The sequence below is a fragment of the Hippoglossus hippoglossus genome, chromosome 7 (genome assembly GCF_009819705.1).
Source record: "Hippoglossus hippoglossus isolate fHipHip1 chromosome 7, fHipHip1.pri, whole genome shotgun sequence".
In the NCBI taxonomy this organism is placed as follows: domain Eukaryota; kingdom Metazoa; phylum Chordata; class Actinopteri; order Pleuronectiformes; family Pleuronectidae; genus Hippoglossus; species Hippoglossus hippoglossus.
Genome location: NC_047157.1, coordinates 19,844,514 through 19,862,698, shown reverse-complemented (window position 1 = coordinate 19,862,698; position 18,185 = coordinate 19,844,514). Strand labels below are relative to the sequence as shown.

Here is an 18,185-nt window from a genome sequence, read left to right as displayed (position 1 = left end):
GTCAAGAAGGATGCACATGGTAGTTGCAGGTTTCACACTGATGAAATGCAGTTTTTCTGTCGAGCTGTCAATAGCAAATGTCGATTGTCTTAAATTGAGACGTGTTCGGACACATTGTTGGAGTATTGCTGTCTTAAGGAAGCAGAAACAGAGCCCAAGATGTTTATATCCTTATCTATCATGCAACACCATCACAGAGGCATCTGATTGGTCTCGAATAAATTCTGCAGCATGACAATGAGCCACAGCACACAGCCGGAGGCAAAAAGAACCATCTTCAGAAACATTGACAATGCAATAGATTTTCTGCCCCCCAGAGAGCCCAGATCATTATGGAGTCAGTCTGGGATCACACGAAGAGATAGAAGAAACTAAATTTATACCTTGAATGTACAGTGCCTCATAAGACTCTCTGTATTTTTTGTAAAGTTAACTCATAAATAAAACATTCTATTGTGTGCCTGACACACCCAATATCAGAGTAAATAGATATGGCTCATTAGGGATCTCTTTGGCAGTTTTTTAAAGTGATGTCTTCTCATCCCACCTTTGATTCGTACAATTTAGATGATTTACACACTAGTGAAAACATCACTAGGATTATTTTTTATATTATATTATTATTATATTTATTATATATATTCATGCATCACTGTCATCTTACACACTGAACCTTTAAAGTCCAAATTCAGACTTCTTCATAACAACAGTTTGAATGCAGCAGCTTTGCGTCAGCTTCAATAAATGACCTGTACAATGCTATTATAAAGAGAAACACAGTTTAACAGTGAACACAAACATGGCCTTGAAACACTTTCAGCAAACTGTAGCAGAGTGAACCCTCCACCCATGAACAGCCAATGACACCATTTACAGTGATATCCCACCTTCAACACCCCAGTTGGGTCTGTTTATAATATCAGGGATTTACAGGTACACTCACACACACTCACACACACACACTCACACACACACACACACACACACACACACACACACACACACACACACACACACACACACACACACACACACACACACACACACACATACACACCAGGTAATGGCAGACTGTGTTGAGCTTCTTTCGTCCGTCCTCCATCACTGTAGAATTATCCAGGTCCTGCAGAAGTTTAATTTTGCTGCCGGAGTCAAACCACTCTGGAAGAGAGAGGAGACGAGAGAAGGGAGGGAAGTGATATTAGACAAGTTCATCCGGAATTTGGAAAAGAATATATGTGCGACAGAGGGCAGCTTTCCGTGGCGCGACCTGTGGAAATATTCTGCGGCCATTAATCAAATCAGCTCTGCAGGCTCCACAGCCTTTGAAAGCAATAACTCTTTGTGATTATGACTGTACACTCTCCTCGATGGATTCTGTCATTTGTTATATTGCAGCCTCAGGTTGGTTGAGCTTCATGAGGGGAATTGACCTTTTGCAAAGGAGATTACTATATCTGGGAGGGTTGGGGAGGGGAGAGGATGGAAATAATCAGAGAAAATGTGCTCTTACCCAGGTCTACATCTTCGGCTCGGGGCCACTGGGAGAATGGCAGGTTTTTATAAAAGGCTTCAAGGATTTTTTCCTTCACCTGGCAGATTGTGTCTGTGTTCATGACCCTGACAGGTAGCGAGTCCATGCCACAGCCCTGGAAGGACACATTCATGTTCTGCAAGAGCAAAGGAAACACAAAAATTAGCGGGTTTGTATTGCAGTCAACTTTCTAGCAGTCAACTTAATAGAATTTGTAAGTTTGACATTGACCTCTGAGCTCTGCTAAGAAAAAAGTGAGGGTGTGAAAGATGGAGCAAGAGTAAGTGAGTTATCAGACCTGTGGCTTGGCCTCGATGTTCTCACGGAGCAGCCACTCCTCATTAAGGGTGTAGCGGGCCTTCCCTGTGATGGCATCTATGGATCCCTTGTTGATCTGCTGCTTGATTGCACACAGCAGCAGGAAGAACGGCTCACCCACTGTCTCCTGTGAGCAATTGAGTCAAGATTCAGAGCTGTGGCGCTTCATTGTTATGACCTCCGCAGAGGAGTTTTCCCCCCTGTTCATTGTTTGGTTTGTCAGAAGGATTATATAGAAATTACTGGACAAATCACTATGAAACTAAGTGAAAGGATGTGGGTTGTATCAGGGAAGAAATCCATTCAGTTTTGGTCCGGCTCCGTATCAGGGGGTTGAACCAATCATTTTTTTTCTCTCTCTTCAACATAGTGAGATAAGACATTTTCCTTTATGGATCTTAATAAAAAAAATTGACATGTGTAGGGGAAATAGGTGCAATTTGATGAAAATCCAAATCTGGTGAATCTAAATGTGGTTGTATAAGGGGGTATTCACAAATCCATCTCATTACATTGCAGAACCTTCCTCTTTCTTATCCTCACCTTGAGGTAGCTGTACATGCAGATGGACATCCAGTTGGTCAGCATTTTCTCCACAACCGACTCCGTGCGGCGCAGCATCAGTTTGGGGTTCTTTGACGCCGAAGCATCAATCAGGTCCACCAGCAAATCCTTCATTATGCTGGTGTAGTACTCCAGTTTACCATGGAGGGCGATGGTGAGCAGAGACGCTAGGCTGCATCTGAAGGATGAAAAAACAGATTAGCACAGCAGACGGATGAGCAAAAACATACTCCTGCAAACATGGCCCCGTCAGCATGTGGTCAGTGGTGAAAAAAAATGTTATCTACATTACAGAAACAACAACAAGGTTCCTCCTCCCAGCACCTATGACTGCAGAGCCAAATAAAGCCCTCATCTAATGCAGGGAGTGTCCGGGTGACTAAAACCAGAGGTGCAGGGGATTTCCCTAACAAAGCCCCTTTAATCCAGGAGAGAGAGGCTACATCATTCAGTAAGTGCTGACTATGAGCTGCACCAGGGATGTGGTCTCGTCTCTGGAATTTATCTCATTCTCCACAATGACTGGCTAGTTTCAGGACCATAACAGCACTGTGGGGCGGCTACGGTGACAGATGACCAAGTACACACAAAGGCAGAGTAAGTGATGCTGTTATGATGTAAACAGCTGCCATAGACACAATCTTAGTCTTGTATCAATGCAATATAATAGTTTTACAAAAAAATATCCATCCATCCATCTATTGCTTTCTGTTTATCCAGCCAAGTGGGGTATTCCAGTCATCTCTCTCCCTAGCCACGCTTTCCAGCAGGGGATCCTGAGGTGTTCCCAGGCCAGATGGGATTTGTAATCCCTCCAGTCAGTTCTGGGTCGTCCTTGTGTCTCCTCCCGGTTGGGTGTCCCGGTAAACAGATAAATAAATTCTCCTTGCTCTACAGCCGCTAAAGGCTCCCATTATGTTCACTGGCTATATGCTAACTGTGTGTCTGACATTTGGTGTTGACCAAGATAGCACAGGGAGCTTTTTCAGAGCTTTCTTTTGGTTGATGATTCTCTGTGGGTTCATCAGCACATGACACATCTTTCACATAACATGTTATCAGCTAGAGGCTGGACAGGTCGTTGGCATCTCACAGGGCCAACATACAGACACAAATAATTATTCACTCTCACAGTCACACCTAAGGTAAATTTAGAGACTCTGCATGTCGTTGGGAGGAAGTCAGAGTACCAGGAGAAAACCCACGGAGACACGGGAAGAAAATGCAAACGGCACACAGAAAGACCGTAGAAAAACTGGCATCCAAACTGAGAATATTCTTGCTGTGAGGAGACTACAACCATTGTGAATATAAAACTATTAATTATAGCAACTTAAAAACACCTCAATGAAACGATACCACCACTAACTCAAGTCTCAAAAAATGGTGTTGAATCAACATCTTTCTCACAAAAGTCACTCAGTTGAATAAATTCCACAGATTTAATGGTCGAGCATACAGTGAATTATTTGAAGCTGTTACCTGTCTCGTATGGCAAAGTCCTTCTGCTGTTCCAGGGCGTGGACAAATGTGACCAGGAAGTGCTTGTTGTTGAGAAGAGTGGAGAACATGGTGATGCCCTCCTCAACGTTGGGCTTTGTTGTGTTGGTGGACTGATGACAGACGGGTGAAACAGTTATTTCTCTGCACAATTTCACCAAAATCGCATTACACACCTGCTGCACACTCGCTAATCTACTTCACCACCTCCCGTCTTGTGCGACCTGTCGAGTGAACACTTCATCTTGCTACCATAGCTCTTCTTTCTGCTGCTTTGGGCACATCCTTCTCTCTGGGTCTCTCTACAGTATCTGTATCTCGTGCTGCGGTCCCTGACTGTGTTTGATTGTCTCTAAATGTGCCGAGTCGGCTTAATGAGTATGGCCTATCTATGGGTGCAACTAAGCAGCAGTGAGATGGAGTCTTCCCTCTGGACTGCAGCCATATGGTGTGGTTTGCAGCCTGACAGAAGGAGAACAGGGGTGTCCATTAAGATAAATGCCCGCCTATGAGATTTATTTGCTGTGACCTGGAAAACACTTCCTGGGAAGACGATGTGGATCCAAGGCACTTCATCACCGTTAGACAGACTCCCCCGGCTGCCGACCCAAAACTAGCACTACAATCGTTACTTTCTCTCTTTCTATTGTGCGCACGCACACACACACACACACACACACACACACACACACACACACACACACACACACACACACACACACACACACACACACACACACACACACACACACACACACACACACACACACACACACACACACACACGTTCACATCATCCACATTATGGAGTGAAAGTGCACGCTCCCTCTCCCACGCTCCCCTCATACAATGGCTCTCACTACCGTCACACACACGCACACACACACTAGAGATGGGTTTCAATGAAACGCACACAATTTGGTCGAATTGGGTCCAGTGAGAAGTGTGTCAACAACCTGCCATCAACTCCGTGGGCAGCGTGTTTGACAAGCTCAACATTTTTTGTGCGTCCCCCTCACTTGACTCCACTGAATGACATGCGTAAGTGTTCAAATAAACACATGGGAGGGCACACAAACACATAGTGAGACATGGTACTTATTATAACAAGCCCATAAAGGCAAAAATGCCGAATATGCCTTTCTGTTCTCGCCATCAAGTACGAGCTCACCACAAAGCCTTAACAAGCTTCAGTGTGACCCAGTTGAGAAACAAGGGAGTGAAAAAGGAGCCAATTCAAGGCACTCGGGCACAAGAAAGAGCAACGTAACCTATCATCCTAATGGCTTAACCCCTCACCTTCCAGTCCTGCAGCAGTGGGTGGGTCTCCGGCAGCACTCGAGGGCCCAGAGCATCAGTCTCGTAGACAGGCTGGACAAGACTCTTCTCGTAATCAGAGCACATCTGAAACACACATAAATAAACACAGAGAGAACTGTAACACAATGTCAGCTCTCGTTATAGACACAGGAAAGGTAGAGTAAAAACTTGATAGACAGGGGAAATATAAAAAGTGCTGGCCTTGAGAGTTTGGCCGTAAATTTGCAGTTTGGAACCAAAGGGAAGAATTTTCTTCAGAGAGGCCTTGAACATGGGCCCTGACTGACCATGAAAAGGAAACATGACACCGTGACACAACACGTCATGAGCCTTAAAGGCTTTAGAGACAAACTGACTCGCAGCCAAGAGGCAGCCTTTCAGTGCACTCTGTCATTTCTGAACAGCTACATTTGGCTTGTATTTCATCTTTGTCTGAGTAAGTGTCTAACACTGCTATGTGTGTGTGTGTGTGTGTGTGTTTCTGTAATCTAAGAGAACCAGAAGCTCATTGAAAAAAAGGAGGGTGCAGAGTCGGGTTGCTGTCTTAGCAGAAAAACTATGGAGAGAGAGCGGAAGCAGAGATGCTTAAATTTATGTTTCCCTCTTTGCAGCTTTTCAACACTCTCCCCTCTCACTTCCTTCAAAAGCCAAAACGTTGTCCAGTGCAACAAACCAGCGAGGCTACCGTTGCACAAGAGTCTGTACACTTGCAAAACTGTGTGAGTGGAGTAAAGTGTGTTTTGAGAAATCAGGGGGAAAGTTTCCTTGACTTAGCGCCCATCATTGTTCTGTCTCCTTGAGAGTCCATGCCTGTGGTTGGCAGACAAAAGCCCGCTGAGTGGTGTTCGTCTGTGCCGGTGGAAAAAATAGACCCACATTCTACCTTCATAGTGCTGCACATTAGAAAAAATGCTTACCTATGGAGAACACATTAACTCTCCAGCAGGGGGCCAGACTGAGCTTCACTTAGCTAGACATATACTCTATGTTTAGAAAAAGTTCCAAGGTGAATTTTTATGCTAAGTATGACAAGCGGTGGGAGAAGTGAAATGGGACATGTGGGTGGGGAAAGAAAATGTAAACCCCATTGAGAAAAATGGCATTGTCAGTCCACCAGTTAGATCAGATAGCGGGTAAAAATATTTGTTCTCACCTTGGGGAAGAACGTGCGTGTGACAAACTGTTTGTACTCCAGAAATGGGATGCCCTGGCTGCGATTCAACTCCTTGGTTAGGTCTGTCATGTCTGTCTGCAGCTCTGCAAAGCCTGAAAGGATAAAAAAAAACAAGACCAAATAGTGAATCAATCTCGGGACTTTTGTCAAACCACAGTTGTTTATTGTATCTGGTTCATCATGCTTCATTTGTTGCTAAGCAAAATGAGTCAGGAATGTGTTTCGCAGGCTAACGCAACATCCATCGAATTTCTCCCAGGCTACTTTGGGATCTGAAAGATATTTTAGAAGAAACGTGGAATCAGATCATTTCATTTCCTCGACCTGGTGCTCTGTAATAAATACGCCAAACACTAATCCTTTCATTTTTTCTCTCTCTCTTGCTTTCTGTTTGCCAGATTGAGCAGCTCAGCACAGCATACAGGCAAATATTTACCAAACGACAAGCAGAGCAGCGAAATCCAGACTGAGGCCTTCATCCAAAACATGTGTGCAGGCTAAAGTTTTACATGCAGAAACAGTATCAGCATGTCCAGACACTGACTTCTTTAATCTGCATGCTAATATTGTATCCACTTAATTGGATAGCATGTTTTCTGGGAGGATAATGTTGCCTCCTAATGAGATGCTGGAGATCCCTTTATGGGGATGTGCTTCCTGTTGCAGGATGAGAGACGTATTTAGGTTACAAAACCGGTTTCTTCAGACTGTGTTTGACCAGGAAGAAGGGATTTCAAACATATTTCATTACTTCTCCCGGTTATTTATCGTCCTGCTCACACACAGAGGACACCTCGTCCTCTAAACCGTCAGCTCCCAATTAGCTGGAACAGGCTTGAATACCAGAATCTCCCCTCTGCCTCACTATTCATACTTCTACCAAAACACTCCCGTTCCTGTAACCTGGAATATGTCAATTTCCCATTGTTTCCCACTCCCCCGTTCATTTGCTTTTTACACATCTTTCTTCTGCGCAGAACTATGGCATTCATTGAGCACACTTACCCTGAACTCGGCCACAAATCTATCCTTGTCATCTGACTAAATAACCGCTCCTCTCCTCCTCCTCTCCCTCCCACGCTTCTGCTTCTCCTCGTACTCACAATCCTGACTCCCACTCCTATCGCCCTCTCCCTCCATTTCTTTCTCTCTATCTGTCCCCTCTATCTCTACGCCATAAATCTGGGTGCTTGGACGTGCAGTGGCCTTCACACGGCTTCACTCTGATGGACTAGACACCCACACACACAGACAGACACAGGGAACTAACCACACACACAAACACACAGGCCTCGTTACTTATAGGTTAGACAAAGCAGAGACGATGTGGCGATGAGTGTGTCTGTGTGCGGCTGATCATTTGTCACACTCTGTATTTTAGAAGTCATGCTGACTAGGCACAAATCGGTCAACTGTTGTATCTCTCTCCCACCACAGACAAGAAAAATAACCAACACACATTTTGCACACGGACGTGCATAAAAAGACAAACACACGCATTTATGTGGACAGAAAGAAAACATAATTTGTGGTCTCAACCACAACAATGACAGAGTTGTCACAAAGGAAGTGGGTGTGTGTTCGTGTATTTGTGTGTTTTGGTGTAAAAACACACCTTTACGGATCTCCTCTCTGATCTGGGACTCCATCTCCTCCATTTGCAGCAGCGTCTTCTGCCAGTAGCGTTCCGCCCTTCGACTCTTTGTGCAGTACACTACGAGAGCTGAGGAAAACAAAGACTGTTATAACACTGACAGCTTCCAGTAAATCAGGAAATAATACCGGGATTAGAGACGGCTCAAGAAGCTTTTGAATGAATGAAATTACGCTCAGAAATGGTTTATGAGCCTGTGAAAAAATATGAGCATGGATGTTTGTTTGATTTTGTAGAATCTACCAATGAACAATTTTTGCCAGAAATACACATTTGTGAAAATAGAATATTTGCTTGAATTATTATATAACATATGTATCACACTCTGTATGTTGAAATACACTGGTTATTTCACCAGCAAGGTTACACTCAAAATCTGTGAAGAAAAAAAACTGCTCTGTGAAAAAAAAAAATCAAAGCAGGGCAATGTGAGAAAATCCAAATTAGCACCAATCTTCCCCCTGATCCACCTGCCCTGCACAGAGGCACACACGCACGTGCACACACACATGCACACACGCACACACACACACACACACACACACACACACACACACACACACACACACACACACACACACACACACACACACACACACACACACAAGCCGAGTAGACAGTGAGGGGAACAGTGAGGTCTTTGTGCACCGGGTACTGTTCAGGGATGAAGCAAGTGTAGGAAACGATGACGCCCAAATTCCTTTTATCTGTTCCACATCTGGAACATCCATTGCTGCAGCAGCAGGAGCACATCCATCATCTGGATCATCTACACAACTTACCCACAGTGCACAGCAGCAGCAGCACGCAGCACACAACAATGGATACCACGATGGCCAGCTCACTTCCACCGAGCTGCACCTTGGCGATGGTGTGACGGAAGTTTCCCACTTGCACCTAGAAAGAGAAAGGAAGAAAACAAACTGAAACAAACTAATATTTTTTTGTTTTAATTGCTTTTCTTCCACAATTCTAACCAAAACCTTAAGTATCTCTCCTCAAGTGTATTTGTGTACAAACCTCGGGAATTTATATGACACAGAACATATGATTTCAGTGGTGAGATTGGTCAATAAAACATCATAACTGCTTACACAGAAACAATGTATTGTAAAAACACTTTCCAGCAGGTATTAGTCATAGGACATGGTTTTCTTTTTCAAGGTCTGTTACTATCAAATATCATGTATTTTTAACTGCCGTCCTCAGCTGAAGGTAGAATGATTGTATGACCATGGATCTTTGGTTGTCAGATTCTAGTCAAATTCTGTCTTTAGTCTTGGAAATTCTAAAATGCACACTATTGTACAGTATTTACTGGATATGTAAAGTATACACTATGTTATTTGCAATCCTAACAATAAGGCAAATTAGATTCTGAGGGAGACAAAGACGTAGACAGCGAGAGGCAGAGGCAAACAGAGCAGTAATGAGGAGAGACGGTAGATGCATTAAGGATTTTCTTTGTACAGTGCAAAAACGCATGTACTGGAACACATGCTAAATGGAAACACAAGCATCTGCACGCATGCACGCATCATTTTTTTCATGGGCACAGGTGCAGACATGGGGGGAAAAAACCCTACACTGTGGATTTTGAAAAATGGTCTCCCTGCTGCAACGAGCTGGAGGAGTCACGCAGTTCAGAGTAACCCAGATGTGACAAGAAAAGGACTTTCACTTCTGCCTTCTGATTAGTCAGCAGGGTCTCTGTGGTGCCTCCCAACATCCTTCCCTCTCCTTTCCCCAATCCAAACATACATAAAAATAACTATAGAAAGAAGCCTCCAATCCTCAGACCAAATCCCTCTTACACTGGTCTGCCTCTGAGGGAGAAACTGCCTCACTGGACTCTTTCCTTATTTTCTCATTCCCCTCTTTCTCTTTCTCGTCCAAGGTGTTCATTTATCAGGGAGAGAAGGCGCTCATCCAGAGGCTCCAACATCCAGGCTTGGTTTAATGGAGGGGAAAATGCCATTGTTCCATGTTCCTGTTTCGCTCAGGGTACGAAAAACACCGCTTCCCCACATCCACTTCTGCATCGCAGCCATACTTCAGAGCCAAGCACAGCACAGACATGTAAAAATAGACCTGCCACCGAAAGTAAGCGAAGTAACACAAATGGCCATAAGCTATGCAGCAGCCCAACATGTATGAATTTATTCAAATGAGCCGACAAAAAGGAAAATATACACCCGCTGTGTATTTATGCTCCTGTCAAACGTGCACACAAATCATCCTCACAGGGCTCAGGAAAAGGCAGCCCACCCATTCGTGTTATGGCATCTCATTTGACCCTTGCCCTGCCCTTTGTGTCTTTGCTAATTGCTTGTGTTTTATTCTCAGACATCCTGAAAAACAGACGGGGGCGGGCGGCCACTCGGGCGAGCCTCAGGTACAGAGGGTGAGGGAGAAGAACCTTCCTTCTATTTCTGTGTCAAAGATTAGGAAACGGTTCTTACAGTTCAGCTCGACCGACACACACAGAGAGACTAACATATGTTTCTGAGCTATTTTGCCAAACCTCTCACAGTCTGGCTCATATTTAAATATAGATGAGCGCTCCCCCCCGCTTTAATAAAGTCCTATCACAACAGACCAGAATGGACAACAACAGATGGGAAACGTGGGTAGCGGGAAGAGAGTCTGGTTTTATCAGGACTGTGCAGGGCTCAACCATTTCTTGATTAAGACCTTGAAGAGTTAGGGAGAGAACTTGGAGACCAAATAAAAACACCAGTGAGGACCGCTATCATCTCTATCTCAGAGAACTCGGGTCTCGGTGTGACTAGATAGGTGACGGTGTCGCTGATGGTCGAAGGACTGATAGGGAGGATTAGAGAGATAAAGGGTAAGCGGTAAACATTTCACTGTTCTTTTCTGGCATTGTTCTGCAGATAGTGACGGCTCACCGCCCACTCGAACTGCTGATTCATGGTGGCACGATCGCAGACTAGAGGCTATTCAAAATGCACAGAGAGAGACACACAAACATCACTGGTTGTGCATGCTTGTGCAGATCAAAGCTGTTTCAGTGGATACCACAGATGGTCTGGATTGTGACTAAATGTTTGGCTTGAGTTGCGTATGACAGATGGGTGACATCCTTAATATTAACAGGGTCTATCAAGCAATATTTTCAACATGAGGTTGTGTGTGTGTTTTTGTATTTGCATTTACCGAGGTGTTTTACATGCTTGCGTATACTCACGGTGACAGGTAGCTCGTTCTCGTTGGAGCTCAGCAGTCCGGTGATAGTGCAGTGAAACAGCTGGTCATTATGGAAGCTGATGTTACAGGGATAGGAGCCAATCATGACAGAGTATTCCTCCGGCAGCAGTTCCAGATCGCTCGGCCCTTTCTGTGCCAGAAATGAACAAAAACAGCCGTCAGCCGGTCAGCGGTAAGAGACCAGAGGGGCCTGCTTTGAACAGGCACAGATAACATTCATACAGAACAGAGAACAAAGCAGCTACAAGCCATACATACTGTACGAGCACTTACATTCTCGTATACACTCACAAATCTACAGGAATAGAAGCGGAGCCGTGGCAGGCCTGTCACGCAGCTGTCGCGCAGAGGAAGCCAGCAGAAAACCCATCCAGTTTAGGCTAGAGTTCACCTTAAAGCAGCAAACATTCCCGCTGCCTCTCCCATACGGCCAGGCAAGTTTTCTACAAACAAACTTGCTGACAGTCATTCCTGCTGGTACCCAAAATAACATTCTCAGGGCTTCTTACAGGAGCCTGTCGGAATAAGCTGAATGGGCCTCTTTTGCCAATCCGGCTCTGGCCTGTGTCAATCCAAGCCGCGCTTCTCACTGCTAAGAGCGGGGGCTCCCGAGGGATCTGCAGAAGACCCTGATCATGTCACTGTGATGTCATTGACTTAATGAAAGCTTAGGCTTCGACACTGCAAATCTAAAATAGAAAGCCTGCGTTACAAACTGGGGGCATGGAGTTTAAAAGACACAGAGGGTTCAATTAAAACTGCATTAAGTTGCCTTACGTACGGGGCCAAGGAGAGTTGACTGAATCTCAATCCGTGTGTGAATAATCACATTTGTAAATGTGTAAATAATCTGAAAAAATGGATGCTGAGATTTGCGAATTCATACAGGCTATGATGTTAGTGTAATCAGATTTGTAGACGAGTAAAAAAAATCTGTGTACTGAGATTTGTATGTGTCGACGAATCTATAAATACGTACTTAGATATTAGCGGCTGAAAGTGTTTTGAGAGCTTGAGATACAGAAAAGTCCTCAATTACAACTCAGACACTTCTGTGGTAGATCTGAAAATGTGCGTGGGGATTTGTCAGTATCCACTTCTGTCCACAATGATTTCTTTACCCTAAACTGAGGTATGGCAGTACATATGATAAATTGGAATTGATACAGAGAAGCTTAGCCAGGAGGAAAAAAGGATGACATTATCTGTCACTTTTCTCAAAGCATTTTGTTAAAAAACAAAAAACTGAAAGGCGGCACAGAAATGCCAAACCAAACCTAGGCATGGTGGCTGCTGTCAATACGCTTATACTCATACTAGACAATAAAACACAGGATGTCTTGGCTTTTGCTGCTTTATATTCTTTAGATGCCCTAACTATGTGCAACATTAAATTGCTGGAATACCCCTTTAAATGTCAGCAGCATCAAGTATCATACTTAAGACAAATTTCATCTTAGCAAGTCTCCATATTTAATTTACATTAAAGTATTTCAAAGGGCAGTCATATTATTCTTGGAAGGTAAAGTTTGGTTCATAACAGCTATGATAACCTAATGCTCCCCAGAGGGATTAGTGATGTCTGGAAACATTTCTAAAGCATTTTATTTTGATAAGGAATTAAATCGATGTCTGAAAAAGACAACGTGAGTGATAAATTCTCCTTTCTTTTCCATTCCAAATTTTTTTGGGCTGACCTGAGATTTTATCTAGGACCTGTCTGGTCATTCAGCTGCTTGTATTTCTTTTACCGTCTTTTTTTTTTGGCGATGTTGCAGCATTCACACATCTCTGCAAATAATTCGGAATAAATAATGTTGTTTTTGCCGATTGGAATACTGCTGAAAACTATAACAGGACAGTATTTTTTACTGTAATTTCCCTTTAACATGAGAATGATAAAAATGAGGAAGTGTTTGCGTTTGTGTATGTTTATCCCCAGTGTGCTTCCTTGCTTTGATTACACCCTCAGGGCCCTGTCCTGTCCCCACTGCAGGATGCCACCCCCTGGGTCTCTGTCAACAAATGCTTCCTAACATAGACAAAACACACACACACGCATGCGTACACACATCTAATACACACATAAAGACACAAAAAGACCAAAAAAAAGACATCGAACTGGCATGGAAGACGTATAGTAAAATAAACTGAATAACTCCCATACTGTGTACAGCACAGAATTTCACACTGAAAGTCATCAGTCCAATAAAATGAAATCTAATGGCCAAAACAGGATGAAGGCAAACAAAACCCACCCACATTCCAGCTCAGATTCTTAATAAAGGATCTGGCTCACTAACAAACTCCCTATTAAACAAAAACACTCAATCGCTCTCCAGCCTCTCGCCCACATTCAGGTCCACTACATGGGAATCCACCTTCCTTAAAAAAAAACAGGAAACAACAGATGAGTCGCCCATGGTGATAGGCTGAGGCAGCAACTCCTGCAAGGGCCTCATCTGACACACACACACACAAAGAGGAAGCCGATTCGGTTCTAACTTCCCCGTCTGTAATGTTAGCATGTGCGTGTCGTACGGTGCCACAGCCGTTGGCCCTTTAGGGTGATGAATCCAGGCCGGCAGGTGCTTAGATCAGCCAGAGCACAGGAACATAGGACCACCCGCTGAGTTGCCATCGCGCCTCCCCCCCCCGTCAGACCGCCGACAGGATTCAACACCTTTGATGTGTTTTATGCGCCTGTGGATTGTGTGAATATGAATAAAGGAACGTTCAGCCCTGTCTGCTGTTCACAGTGGGGGGAGTCAGGTTACAGCAGCGCGGCTTTTGGAGTCAAGCAACACGCAACCTTTAAAAAAAAATCCCCTCACTTGTTCTTTGCAGGGTTTGAATCGAGGTGTGTGAAAGCTGAGATGGTGGAGAGCACTGTCGTCACCTCTGACTGGTTTATGAAGAAACGACTGATGACAGGTCCATCTTCGACTGCACTTTGTGTTTAGTGCCTAAGTTATGTTTTTTACCACTGCACAAACTACTCAGCTCATTTCTATGAAAATATAATTAATACATGATCGATAAAACAGCAGTATTCCCATTCAGCAGGGGGTGGACAACAACACTGAGACTGACGGGAGAATTTTCTAGTCGAAGGCATACGGATATTTACTTGACTTATCAGCAAACCAACACATCAGTGAAGCACTAATCTGAACTTCCTGTCTCAGCGGTGTCACTCACATTGATGATGAGCGTCAGTGGCTCTCCAGGGTGGTGTTTAATCAGCTTCTCCTTGCTGGCGGTGAAGAACTGAGGGTCCTCCACGTACTCCAACAGGAAGTGACCCTTATGAGGCTCCCCATCCTCGTCTTCTGGCTCGCCGTCATAGGAGAAGGGGTTATCTCCCGTGTAGAGGACTCCGTTCAGGAAGAACTGCACCGTGGTCTGCTGGGACTGGCTGGACGCCAAGGACAGGCAGGTGATCATGGAGGGGGAGAGCACTGTGCAGCGCTGCAGAGGGAGAAAAACAAGGCAGCTTTAAGAAAAACATTTTATACCCTTTTCATTCACCCTTCAGATGGTTGATAAAATGTAGCAGGGGCAAACAGAAAGCTTGGCTTTGTGCGAGGAAAACAAAACATGCCTAGAAAGCTGGAAACCTCTAGAGCTCACTCAAAAGTCTGTACAAACACCAAAGTGTAAAGATTACAGCAGTTGCATGGAGGGTTAGTTGCTCTGCTATTTCTAGGCAGGGAAGACTTCTTGACACAAATCTGATGAGCCATTTTCCTAAATACTTTTCCTTTACGGTTTCATGGGAGTTAGACATCTTAAACACACATATTTTTTATTTTGTTTTATATAATTATAAAATCCCACATACAATTCAAAGAGTTTTAAAAGGTAAAAAAGCAGATTACTCACTGTTTCTCCTATTCCAAGCACCTGCATGGTCACACTCTGCACCAGATTAAAACCCTGGCCAGTAACTGTGATGGTCCTGCCACCACTGTGAGACAGACACACACACACACACACACACACACACACACACACACACACACACACACACACACACACACACACACACACACACACACACACACACGCACACGCACACACACACACACACGCGCAAGAGTCACATCTCAGCCATGATAAAAAACATGTCACATTCCTACTGCTATGCAAATAGGGCTCCATATAATAATGCAAAGCAGTTTGACAGTTTGAAAAAAATCTGCAAACACGTTATCAAAGATGCCGCTTCCCTGTCACACACTCTGTGCTATTTAGAGCACAACAGAAAAGAGGCTGCACATCAGGATAACATTACAGTAATGACTTAAGTCAGAGACTCTCTGGAAACAGCCAGCTTGAGGTTTTGAAGACATTTTAATGCTTGTGGTGTTTCTGGCAGTTTACGTACCTGAGGTAGCTCTTTTTGGGGTGGATGAAGCTGATGGTGGGGTTCTTCTCGTAAGTGTATGTGGCACTGAGCTCCGCACTCTGACAGGGAAGGTTTTCAAACTCTACGCACACTGACACTGACTCGGTGAACACCTGCAAGGCTGGAGGCATGGTGCACTCTATGGTTTCGTCCATTTTCCTAAAAAAATTAGGCAAACATCGTAATCACACATCTTGTGATGTTTGCAAGTTATAAATACAAAACAAACGTTTCCACTTAGAATCAAATTTTTGTTTCATACATCTTGAAGAATTTAATACAAACAGTGCTTTGGAATAAACTTTAGTCCAGTGAGTAGAGCTGCTGGCTTTAAACTTGACACTTTGGAGTTGGACATCAGTCACAAAAATGATGAATTAAGGCTTGGGATGAATTCAAGACTTTGCTTTCAAGCCACATATTTTGAACTGAAAAAAAGCAAGTCTCAAGCAGGTCTTGCAGCACAGCTTGAATAAATAGCTGTAGTTACAGCAATTGGTACCAGTTATGTAAAAAACACTACGAAAGCAAATAACGTTTTTTAAATTATGGGTAATTTAAAGCTCAGTACAAAGACTTTAAGACCACTCTTTAATGTGCCTGAAAGAAGAAAAAAACACAGTGACTCTGACTACATGCAATTAGAAATAAATCATACTCACTCTGTGATGATGCATTCCAGTGTGTTGTTGACCTTGACTCTGACCTGAGAACCAATGTCCAGGTGTTCCCCCCTGATGGTCACCATGGTTCCCCCAGCACGAGAGCCCTTCTTCGGCTCCAAGGACAGCAGCTTTGGGACCTGAGCACAGACACAGCACAAAACAAGACATCGCACTCACTAAACATCTTGCAGCTTCTGTCCCTGGGACACCCAGGCTTCCTTAAACTGTGTTTTGTTCTTTATGATGCTTGCTACCCAATAAAATCCTTTCTTCCTGCTTTGATGTTCAGATATCTCATCTTTACAGATGCTGAGACAGCTGCTGACTATAACAGTAAATGAGTGAAGAAAACTGTGAAGACAGCCCACGCTGCAGAATGTTGAAGTGCTGCTGGAGCCCAGGCCTTCAGGCCCAAGCTTGCAGGACAGCTATGCTGCGGGTGAGAAGCAATAGTGTTCATGCATGCACATGAAAAACTGCATTCCCCCGCAGTCATATATGCACATGCAGACACATATACAGTACGCACATACAGAGGCTCTTCACGCAAAGATGAATAGTCCTGTCCAGCTCTCCCGCTACCAGCATCAGCATCCCCATTCTTTCTGAACTTTCTATCCCCACCATGAACCTCGCCTCAAGGGAAACCTCTTATCCTCACTGACAGGATTCACTTCCTTAGCATGCACGGATGGAGGAGACCTATTGTAGTGTTTGTGTGCCAGAGTGGGCGTAAGGAGGCAGATGTTTCCGTATAAAGGTTTGAGGAAGGAGATTCGGCAGAGGCACATATCCTGTCTCCGAAAACTGTTTTCCCTTTCTCCCACATCTTCCCCTCAAAGCCCAGCGGTAAAAACCTCTCTCACACTGAGCATCTCAGGGTTTGGATAAGGAAGCCCAAGAGGAGTTCCCACAACACCCCAGCATAATGTTTGTTGTTCTTGACTTTCTTGGTCCTCATGTATCAAGGAGGGCTTCAAGACCGGGGTGATTTCTCTGCGGGATGACTCACAGACAGAGCCGCTGACTTTTCCAGCACTACATTATGAAAAACTCTTTGTCTATAAACAATAGAAACAAAGCGCTTGCATGGGTATTTCCACTGGCGGAATACTCTTAATCCAATGGGAGACTGTGTGGGTTGAGGTCAGTTAACACAATGCTGGCTAGTTTGCTGTGACCACTGATGGATTCAGTGCAAGGGGGACATTCCAACAATCGCCATATTTGTTTATGCTGGCAGCGAGTGCAAAATGACAATGGTGCTTAGTCGCAGCTGAGATGAACGTTAGAAGATTCCCACACACTCACATTCCTCGGAATCATAAAATGCATCTGTTAACACTCAAATGAGACATTTGGTTTTCCCAGCAGGGAGCGAGAAACAGGAGAGCTTAGAAGAAGAAGAAGAATGTGTAGGGAGAGGCAAGAAGAGCAGAAAGCAAAGATCAGCAGGAGGGTAGATGGCTGGAGAAGACTCACCAAGTAAAAGAAGCTCTCCTTGGAAGCCCCCTCCCCGCTCTGGTCCACGTCCACTTGGACGATGTCTGTCCTTTCATGCTCGGACCACCCAGTGACACACACCAGCCTGGGGAGTTCAAAATGAATGTGACCTCCTTGTTTGGTTGTCTTAACACTACAATCAAATATCAGTTAATACAAAAAAACAACAACAACGACAGTGGATAAGAAAACTCAGAAATGCAGCTTATAACTTTTATTGAATAAACTAATATAAAAAAGGAATTGCTCGAACATTAATTGCATGTGAGAGGAACCAATATAAAAGAGCTGGATCGCGACTGCTAAAGAGA

The 18,185-nt window shown here is 44.2% G+C and overlaps 1 protein-coding gene across 1 annotated transcript in view; it reads right to left on the bottom strand.

Moving 5' to 3' along the window:
* Positions 1-18,185, bottom strand: part of plxnd1 (plexin D1) — a 64,023-nt gene that overhangs the window by 8,486 nt on the left and 37,352 nt on the right. The window contains exons 14-28 of the mRNA XM_034591561.1: positions 17,854-17,959; positions 16,369-16,508; positions 15,686-15,865; positions 15,181-15,265; positions 14,497-14,766; positions 11,276-11,425; positions 8,847-8,961; positions 8,026-8,133; positions 6,390-6,502; positions 5,216-5,320; positions 3,899-4,029; positions 2,396-2,594; positions 1,833-1,979; positions 1,514-1,670; positions 1,058-1,161 (exon numbers count right to left, since the gene is read on the bottom strand). Coding sequence (XP_034447452.1) covers positions 1,058-1,161; positions 1,514-1,670; positions 1,833-1,979; positions 2,396-2,594; positions 3,899-4,029; positions 5,216-5,320; positions 6,390-6,502; positions 8,026-8,133; positions 8,847-8,961; positions 11,276-11,425; positions 14,497-14,766; positions 15,181-15,265; positions 15,686-15,865; positions 16,369-16,508; positions 17,854-17,959 — 2,110 coding nt within the window. The remainder of the gene's footprint in view (positions 1-1,057; positions 1,162-1,513; positions 1,671-1,832; positions 1,980-2,395; positions 2,595-3,898; positions 4,030-5,215; positions 5,321-6,389; positions 6,503-8,025; positions 8,134-8,846; positions 8,962-11,275; positions 11,426-14,496; positions 14,767-15,180; positions 15,266-15,685; positions 15,866-16,368; positions 16,509-17,853; positions 17,960-18,185) is intronic.